Source organism: Nannospalax galili, unplaced genomic scaffold (assembly GCF_000622305.1).
Source record: "Nannospalax galili isolate Female #2095 unplaced genomic scaffold, S.galili_v1.0 scaffold197, whole genome shotgun sequence".
NCBI classification, from domain to species: domain Eukaryota; kingdom Metazoa; phylum Chordata; class Mammalia; order Rodentia; family Spalacidae; genus Nannospalax; species Nannospalax galili.
Window position 1 is genome coordinate 3474420 of NW_008339846.1, and position 10555 is coordinate 3484974.

Below are 10555 nucleotides of genomic sequence, written 5' to 3' on the forward strand. Positions count from 1 at the left end.
CAACCCTAACCCTCCGCCCAAACCCATGACAACCCTCGTCCCACCCCCCCCCCCCCGGCAACTTGTTCCTTCTGTCTTTCCATATTGCTCAATCAGAGGTGTCCTTAGGTACGACAGACCCTCCTGAGAGCAGGCTGGGACTTATGGTTGCTATCTTAGTGTGACAGAGCTGCCAGAATAGCCCCACAGTCTAGGGATCTTAAACCATGGCCATATATTGTCTCATGGTGTTGGCAGCTAGCAGCAGGGATCAAGAGCCCTCGGGGTGAGTCCTACAAGAAGGCTGTGAAGGAAGCTCTCTTCCAGGCCTCGTACTTGGCTGTGTTCACGTGTCTGTTCATAGCTTTCCTCCTTTATGCAAGTCTGCCACGCAAACTTCCTTTCTCATAAGGACACCAAGAACACTGGATTAGGAACCACCCCTACAGCTCACTTTAATTTGATTACCTCTTTAGAAGCCTATGAATAAGTTCCCATTCTGTGGTACTAGGCATCAGGACTCGACCAGGTGAATTTTGGTTCAGACACTAACAGTTTTCTAAATCAAGAAAGATTCCCATTGCTGGGAAGGCTGAGCACCATGTGTGCTTGACACTTTGTATCTGCTGGCAAGGAAGGGGGTTTATTTGGGATTGCCAGCCCGAGGAGGATAGGAAGACCATATTTTATAGGAATGCTTGCCATGCTATGAAGGAATAAACTGCTTCCTCTCCGGCACTTGGCTAAGTCACTTCCCTCTTTGGAGCAACTCATGAGTGCCACAGGATAGCAAAAAGATGGGCAGCTAAGTCCTCAATTACTTCTTGGAGCCAAGCACACCTATTTAGTGTGCATTTTTAGTAATGGCACCCTGCCTCGTGCATTCCAAGCTAGACATACTGAAGAGGTTTAGCAACTGTCTAATGGTGAAAGGCAAGAACAGACATTCCAGGAGGTCTGAACTTGCTGCTTCTGCATTGGTGGCTGGTAGGCACGGCTCTGCTCGATGGCTGCGGTAGACCACAGAGCCATTTCCAGGTGCATCAAGTGCTCAGTGGTACCAGGCAGGAATCAACCACCACTCCCAGTCCAACTGTCTCACACTGCACCTCTCATTGTTTTCTTCAGTTAACAGGTGGGTATTTCCCACACCCTGGACCTTATCAACATGTCACTGGAGTCACAGGACCTGAAGCTGCAGACCCCCAGGAAGCTGAGCCCCACTCAGCCAGGCATCTCCAGCCCTTCAGTGACCCTTCACCAGATCCAGGGCAGAGAGGGTGACCTAGTGTTCTGGTAGTAGCTGCTCTTTAGGAGTGCGGACACATAGTGGCTCCTCCACCTTTCGGGAAAGAGTACTATAGATCAGCTCGCCAGGAATTGCTCTGAACACCAGGGCCCAACTCAGCTCTGGCTGTTCCCTTATGACTCAGGGTCTCCCAGCTCCTGACTGCAGAGCACACTCACGGGCATGAGGCTCACCCTGCCCATCCTCCTTCCTAAGGGGCTGTGGTTATGTGGTGGTCATGTTCCCTCAGAGGGGTCCTTGTGCCTCAGCCAAAGTTCACCCCACCTCTCCTGCCTGCTAACCAGGCTGGCCCCTAGTGTCTGCGCATCTCTCCAGCCCCTCCACCTCCATGCAGCCTTGCCCCAGACCTCAAATCCAGAACAGTGCAACTTATGGCCCAGAACCAAGCTCTTGATCAAGCAACCCCGCCTCAGGGCTCCTTTGACCCTCCAGAGAGCCCCACCATTGTGGCCAGATCTGTGGGCCCTGCCGTAACACCTAGGCTCCCGACCCCCCAACAGTGAGACCCTACGCTTCAGACCTTGTCCCCAACACTTGGCAGCTCGTCCTTGGCACCATCCTAGGGGCCAGGCCCCAACCCCTCGCCCCACAGTGTTCTGCGACCCTCCCTTGCTACCCGCGTCGCCCCTGCAGGGTGGCCCCCCCTCCTCTCCCCAGCCCAGTCTGCATGGCGAAGGCTTCTCACCTGGCGCTGGCGGAGGAAGTAGCTGAGCTCCTTGGGGTCCTCGCGCCGGAGCGGGATGTAGCTGAAGGCCGGCATGGCAGAGATGGGCAGAGGCCGGGGCCTGCCCCGCAGCGCATCGGCGGTGATGGTCTCCTCCTCCTCCTCTTCCGCCTCGTTCACCTTGCTCAGGTCCATCGCTCCCTCCCGCCCAGGAGCCCAGGCCCAGCGCTTCGCCACAGGGCGCCTTTGTCCTGCCTGGCGTCTGCACTCGCTGTTGCCTGGCAACTGCTGCTTGGCTACAGGGCAGGTTGAGAGGCTGGGTGGGGGTAGGGTGGTGCTTCACACCCCCCGCCTTCAGGTCACACCCTGGGAGAGGGCAACTGAGGAAGAGGACGGCTGCAGAGGGTCCAGGGTGATGCTCTCCAATAGAAACAGGACGTCCACGTGTATAAACGTTTGCCGAACAAGTACGATGAAAAGGTGTAAAGCAAATAAAAGCAACGGCCCACACATGTACCTCAGCATGTCCAAACATGCCAACTTTCAAGTGTGAGCAGGCAGGACACTCTCAGGAGCAGAGTGGTGGTAACTGTGGCACTAGAGGTGGAGTCCTCTGTGAGGTGTTGGATGGAAGGTGGGGGGACATGACAGGACAGTGGAAGCAGGAACACCCTTCCCCCATCCCTGGGTAGTTCTGTCTATGCGTACCTGCTATTGGCTGGTGACTTGAAATGCTTTTCTTTTCTGGAGACATCCGGTGGTAACTACCTAACAGAGCTCCCAGGCAGGATTTCAGACAGTTCTGTCCAGCTTTCCCTCAGTTCCATGAACCCTCCTTCCTCCTTTCCCCTGAGAACACATCCCTTCTCCCTAGGCAAGATTGTCCAAGTGGACCATGAGTCAGAAAAAGGCCAGAAACTTTCCCATTATGACCCAAAGACTCAAAGAATTGGGCCTCATTAGGAATCTCATGGAGAGGCAGGCATCAACCCTGAGCTTGGAGACAGGGCACTACCCCTCTTGTGAAGCAGAGGGTCCTCAGCCTTCTTGCATGAGCAGACGGCCCGAAGGCATGCCTAGTAATGTTTCTGTCCTCATGAAAACATTAGCAAAAATAAAATCTAAATAAACCCTCTGCAGTCCACTGGCTCTCCTCCAGCCTTTCCAAAGACAAGGCACAAGAAGTCAGCTGAGGGTCATTGACTTTGCAAGCCTTGCATAGGTAATATGGTAGGTACCGGGAAGGTGAAAGTACTTGCCACCAGTTATCACGGGAATTCTGCTAAAGCTTAACCCAGACTGAAATCATTCCTTTGTAAAAAGCCTGCTCACAGCTACTCAGGTGTGATTTATTAGCCTCAATTTCAGTGGGTGGCCTTTCGTTATTATTAAAAGAAAACTTTACTAATGACGCTTTTAAACACAGTGTCCTAGTGAGCTTTACCTTGACACAGCCTAGGATCACCTGAGAAGGGAGTCTCAACTGAGGGATTTCCCAGAAGAAAGTGGCCTGTGTATAAGGGTATGAGAGTTTGTCTTGATGGTTAATTGATATAGGAGGGCTCAGCCCACCATGTGTCATCATCCCTGGGCAGGTGGTCCTGAGCTGTCTAAGAAAGCTAGCTGAGCATGAGCCTGTGAGAGAGCCAGAAAACAGCATTCCTCCATGGTTTCTGTTCATGTTCCTGCCCTGACTTCCCTCAGTGAGGGACTGTGACCTGGAAGTGATTACCAAATAAACCCTCTCCTCCTCTAAGCTGCTTTTGGTCAGTGTTGTATCACAGCAACAACAGGAAAACAGAGCATGTCTGAGGGCTGCAGGTGTAGGGATCACTGCAGTGGGGTCTTTCAGCCCTAGATCCAGATCAGGCTTTAAGTACAGCCAGCCTGGGCAAGTGAGAAATTCGAGCCAACGAGCAAGGTTGGTGGTGTACACATGAAGTTACCTGAAGGAAAGAAACACCAGGGTACAGGGATCCAGCTAAACTCACCTGGCAGCATCTGGGCTGAAGACAAATCAGGTGATCCAGCACTCCCTGGGGGAGGGGGAAGATGTGAATCTAATGATCAGATAAAGAGAATGGGAGGGGTTCTTGCTACACTAAGGCTCTTTTGCTAAAACAGAATTTTACAAGGAGGTTCACAGATGTGCTCAGGTGATGAGGCGTGAGACATTTCTGGAGAGACATGACACAAACATCTACTTACCTTACTTACCTCCGACAAAGAAAAACCAAACAATTACACTAACATCCAACTTGAACCAATGAGCTTATTGGGAATACTTACAGGAATACGGAGGAAGGGTTACTTACAGGAGACAACTGAAGGCAGCTGCATCACCAGCAGGTTTCCCCACAGCTTTGTTTCCATAGTCTTAGAGATTATGTGTGTCTTGTTAGTTTCAGGAACTTTTTTGAGTGGTCCTGTGTTGCATAAGAAAGCAGGCTGAGCACAGCAAGAGGAGCAAGACAGTGAGCAACACTCCTCCATGGTCTGTGCTTTGGCTCCTGCCTCCCGGTTCCTACTTGAGCTCCTGCCCTGGCTTCCTTCCTTGATGAGCTGTGATCAGGACTTATAAGTCAAATAAACCCCTGGCTCCCAAGTTGGCTTTGGTGGGAGTGTTACATCACAGCAATAGAAAAACAGAGTTCTATAACTGATCACACACAGAGAATAAGTATTTGTGCTGGATAGCTTTAGTGTCAACTTGACACACCTGGGTTGAGAGAGCCTCAATTGGGGAATTTCCTCCATTGGACTGGCCTGTGGTCATATCTGTGGGGTATTTTCTTGATTGTTGAGTGATGTGGGAGGGCCCAGCCCTCTATGGGTGGTGCCACCCCTGGGCAGGTGGGCCTGTTGCATAAGAAAGCAGGCTGAGCAGGGGCCAGGGGAGCAAGCCAGTGAGCAGCATTCCTCCATGGCCTGTGCTCCAGCTCCTGCCTCCAGGTTCCTGCCCTGAGTTCCTACTTTGGGCTCCCTGATGAACTGTGACCCGGGAGATGTAAGATAAATAAACCCTTTCCTCCCCAAGTTGGTAGTGGTCAGGCTGTTTTGTGACAGCAATGAAGAAAGAAACTAAGACAGTATTCATGAGATACCCAGCCCTAAGTGACACATCTACAATGTAACCTCTACACCTAAGGCTCATGGAACATAGTGGAACAGAGAGCAGAGAGAATGCTGATGCATCTCTCAATCCTCACCAGCAAAGCTTCCTCTTGCAACAAAGGGTGATTAACACAGAAGGCCACAACTGACCAAAATGTAGAGAATAAGTGACTGCAGGGTGTGTGTGCCTAAATACAACGCTTATATCAAGCCTTGCCCATGCAGGGCTCAGGGACCATTGTGGAAGAGGGTGTGGAAAGATTGTAAGAGTCAGAGGTGGTGGATGACCACAAGGAAAGTTTTCTAGGCTTCTGGGAACTTGCTCATATGAACTTACAGCAATAGTGACAACATGCAGAAGACCCATGCAAACTCAACCTAGACAAAAACCAGCATAGAGATGGGGAAATGGAAAAAAAGCCCCAACTTTAGCTGAGGAGACTGTGAGCAGCTGATCACTGCTGGGTGATGGAGAGTTGGTCTTCTTTAGGAGTGGTGCTAGATCAGCTGGCCAGGCTCCAGTGGATGAACTCTCACTGAGGGAAATCTGGGTACCCAAACTTGACTGGATAGACTTTAATATATGACAGAATGCACAAAATCCAGTGGCAGGGCTGGGGAGGGGTACAAAAAAGGGGAGGGGTCTAAGTATGATTAAAATGCACTGTATGAAATGCACAAAAATTCAATAAAACATACATTGAAGAAAAGAGAAGGCAAACTGACAGCATAGAGACAAAAAGTTCAGCCTGCATTTCAAATGCCAATCGTTATGGACATGAAGCTTCGAGGACCCGTTCCAGCACTTACACTTAGAGCTGCAATTTAGGTCTCCCTCTTGCCTGTTCAGGACTGGCATTCAGCACCTCTTTTTACAATGTTCTAGCCTAGTGGACAACGGGCACACCAATGACTGTATGCACAGCACTACAGAGCTGATGGACCAGGAACAACGCTGCCTGCATCTCTCTGGAAGGAGGTGTGAACCAGCGCCTCACAAGAATGTTATGGACTCAAGGGAGTTCAGAAAGCAGAGTCCACAGGGAGTGGTAACGCCTACGCTGTATCTCTCCAGAGACTGGGTCAGAAGCCCTTCCATTAGCCTGAGGCAGGGACGGATAAGCCCGAAGAGGCTGCTACCAGGTCACATTAGCTGTGGCTTTCAAATATCATGAGTGGTGTATACTCTGCATTTAACCAAAGTTCTCATGCACTCAGACTTATGAGGCTAGGAAAACCCACCCATTCACTGATGAGAAAACTCAGTTGTCGGAAAACTCTATGACTCAGCACAGGCAACCATTCTGTTTTAAAATGACAAAGTAAACTCATTTAAGTAGCCTAATGTTATTGAACTTTCATAGCATCTAAGGTATCTTAAAGTTAACTGGAGTACAGTTCACTTTACAATTGGTCTTTTTCCTGATGGTCTGGAGTTAGGGATGGACTTAGAGTTGCAAATGTTTGTAGCTAACTTGCAGGAGGGCGGCCCAGCTGTGTATCCCCAAATTTAGAGAGCATCATGAAGACAAGAGAACAGGCACCTGTAACCTGTTGACACTGGTCTCCAAATATTTGTCAAGTCATGGAAAATGGGAGCAACAGCATGACAAGAAAGTACCATCCACCAAAAACATCTGACTTGATCAAGGTTTAGATCCACGGTGAGATGAAATAAGCTCTTACCTTAGATGCCCCCTCCTTGGTGAAAAGACAAATATTGTCAGTGGAGTGGAAAGCACAGGTATCATTGTTTTTAATATTATATTTTTGTATGAGTTTATTGCCTGTCTGTATGTAAGTGCACCCATGTTGTATAATGCCCACAGAGGTCAGAGAGGGCATTGGATCCTCTGGAACTGGAGTTACAGATGGCTGTTAGCCACCATGTGCGGCTGGGAATCACACCCAGGTCCTCTGCAAGAGCAGCCAGTGATCTTAACTGCTGAGCCATCTCTCTAGCCCTATTGGATTATAATTTAATTGAGCTTTTGTAATTTCATACAACAGTTCTTAAACAAATGTAGAACCCCTCCCTGATCATACCTCCCCCATCCTTCCACTGGACCTCATGTATCCTACCATACATGTTAAGTCCTTCAGGCATTTGTACCCAAATGTCCTTCGGTGTAAATTCGTTCACTGGAGTCTAGTCAGCCCATCTAGTGACCATATGTAAGTCACACTCTCCCTCACCCAGCAACAATCAGTCTCCAATAGTTCTCAGTTTAGTGCCAGCCCACCACCCATTCCTCTCTTCCCCTTTGGGCCCTTGCTTAATTGAGTTGGCATGGATCCTGTGCTCAATGCCACCACTGCTACAAGGGGTAGAGAGAAAACTAATGCATCCCTCAACTCTCACCAGTAAAGCTTCCTTATACAACAGAGTGTGATGTACACAGAAGGCCACAACTGGCCAAATGTAAATAAGAGACTGCAGAGCGTAGGATAGGACCCTTCTTTGGAACCTCATCCACCCACAGCTCAGGGACAACTGTGGAAGAGGGGCAGAAAGATTGTAAGAGCCAGGGCTGGTTCATGAACACAGGAAGCAGAGGCCTTCAGGCCACTGGAAGCCTGCACATGTGAACGTTTAAAGCAATGGAACAGGAACTGACCTGGACGCCTTCTAACCAGTTTGGCTATCATAATGCTAGATGATGATATGCAACTGCCAAGGGAGAAAAACAATCGATGGTCCAACCCAGCCCTTACTGGGTTTTTACAGCAGGCTCTCTCACTCGACAGATTTTCTTTCTAGGCAAATACAAGATAGTCAAAAGGAACGATAGAGTTAGTAAACCATTTTATTTTTTGACAACATCTGGATAAATAATGGATTTAAGCCACAAGCAGCAGAAACTAAAACTATTGGAGAAAGACTGATGGAGAGGGAAGGGGGGGGGATATGAATGAATGAGGATTGAAGCTGAATAAGCAGGATTCCAGATGCTACTTTCAGCTCAACAGGAATTACAGCAGACACAGGAGTAAGTTATATGACAGGGAAACAGTGGAGGGGGTGTCACTCTACAGGGTAACCAATTAATTTCTCCAAAAAAATGAATGATCTCAAAATTGTGTGGGGGGAAAAAAGAAGTAGTTGTCAGTTATCAGAGATTTAATTACTTCATAGCTAAAAGTAATATAAGGATTCAAATACAATAAAGTACAGAGGCACCATAAGGAACTTAGAATATTGTGTAGATGTGAAACTGTAGAAGGTGATTAATTTTGTTAGTTGCAATGGCTGAGTAGTTAGAAAAAGAAGTATTGATTATAAATGCACAGAGGGCAAAATGATAAAACGGCCTGGATGTTTCTAGAAACATTCCTATTAAAAAGGAAAGAAGAAACATGATTAGAAAATTAAGGTAATTTTTCATGCTGAATAAAGGGATTGTGGATCCACTATACAAATATTTCAGCTCTTATGAGTGCTCAACGTTTTCCATAATAAGTCAAAAACAGTAGGGTTACCTAGAGATATTTTTTCTTGCAAACATCAGAGCTCAAAATATCAGTTCAGCCCACAAAGTGTTGTAATGCCAGAGACTGTGGGAGTCAATGAAGAGACATTTATCTTTTCTGAGCAATGGTATGACAAATATATAAAAGCAAAATTTCTTTTGATGGAGTCAAATAGCCAAAGAATATCAATATATAAAGATTTTCTGACTCGGGCAGCAAGTTGAAACCAAACTCAGATGACTAGCCAGCAAAGGACAGGCAGGGTTCTTGGGGACCTGGGGAAAGGTAGAAGACCATAAAACCCAATGAAGCTGGGCTGAAACTTGTGTGAATAAACACAGCCACCCTAGGAAGGCGCTGTCACCCTTTACTGTTCTGCCCTAAACTCTCTCATCAGAGGCTCACTTGGCATTTGGGCAGGGAATTGCAGCTACTTCTGTGTCAGTGTCCCATGAGGCTCAGAACCTGCAGGCCACAGAGGTGTCCCACATGTGGCTCAGAACCTGCAGGTCAGAGAGGGGCGTCATGTCCCATGTTATCCATTTGGTTTCAAATAGCACAAGTTTCTGACACTGTGCTTTTATATTCTCAGTGCTAGCCATGAAGATGGTTATCAGAAGCTCACAGTAGTTCCCCCTACATGTCTTAAGCAGCAAGTGGGCTGTGTTCCTCCCCACAGCCCATTCCCTATGTGAAGCTTCACTCCGAGCAGCATAATAAAGCTTATCTGCGGAAGAAAAGTGGCACATGTTCCATTAACAGCACCGATGTTCACTGAGTATTTACCACTTTCCGGGTACTGGCCTACACAGCTCACAAAGCAGGTTCATACCAGCCCATCATCTCCACACTGATCTGGGTCCATTTTCACTTTGGGGAATTCTGAGTCTTGGGAAATTAGTTTGCCAAGTTTACCACTATGAAGCCGACATCCCCCACCCTGGATTTTCAGTCCTCTAGGAAGTGGGCTGTTTTCTGTTGTTTGGTTTAGCCTTTTCTGACTGCGTTTCCTCAGAATTCACTCAAATACGTCCTTCCTATTTTTGTCCATCTGAGAATTATTTGCCAAGAATCCATATACCCCAAATGAACTAGGCATCAAGGATGGAAGAATCCCGGTCTTGAGGGACCTCTCCTCCAGCTGGCATCTCTTCATCCCTGGGGAGTGCTTGCTCTCTCCCAGTCTAAGGCCTTTTGTTTGTCATTACTTTCCCACAGCTCCTGACCCCCTTCCCTCATCCACGGGTGTGTACACACAGATACAGCCTCTTCCCCTCGCGCTCTCCCAGGTTTCCAACACTGCAGTCCAGTCAATGCCATACACTTTGCTGTCCCCTAGCGACATGCCGAGGATTATCACTGTGGCTTCCAAAGTCAGCTTGGCTTAGCGATTTTAACCCATTTTTCTCTCTTTAACTTACTTTTTAAAATATAGCAAGATTATACCTTACTCAAAATTGTGAAATATGCGATGCCAAGAACTACCAGCTTAGAAATGTTTACAGGCACAGAGACAGACACGAACATTCAGAAGCAGGAAAGTTCACCTTACAACTTGGATTTCTTATCTACTTGTCAAATTCACCCCTATGGGTGAAGCCTAAATCATTTGCATTCTGTACATGAACACTTTCAGGTTTAAAAAAATTTTTTTTGAATGGTGCCAAGGTTAAGTGCGGCCTCCTTTTCTGGGAATTATCTCCTGCTTTGCACTAAGAACAGTGGCCATGGCCTCTGTACCCCAGACCCTCCTGCTGTCCTAAAACTCAACCTCCAAATAACTCCCCATGGCCTGTACATTCCCAGGGGTCCTGTGTGCTTCCATGCCACCCTGGCACACCCCCTGCTCACTTACCTATTTGTATCTCCTCACTCAAGGGAGGGGCTCCATTCTGGACCTCTAGCTAGCACTGTATGGCTCCCACCACCACCAGCACTTTCCTTATGTAGTGAACAAGTATGTGAGGTGGGTAGAGGAGAGCCCTAGGGGCACCAGGGGAGAGAACAGGATTCTGATG

The 10555-nt window shown here is 48.0% G+C and overlaps 1 protein-coding gene across 1 annotated transcript in view; it reads right to left on the reverse strand.

Annotated features, from left to right (window-relative positions):
• Positions 1-2219, reverse strand: part of CUNH5orf49 (chromosome unknown C5orf49 homolog) — a 17960-nt gene extending 15741 nt beyond the window's left edge. Inside the window, exon 1 of the mRNA XM_008834579.2 lies at positions 1974-2219. Coding sequence (XP_008832801.1) covers positions 1974-2147 — 174 coding nt within the window. The 5' untranslated portion in view covers positions 2148-2219. The remainder of the gene's footprint in view (positions 1-1973) is intronic.
• Positions 2220-10555: the final 8336 nt, after the last annotated feature.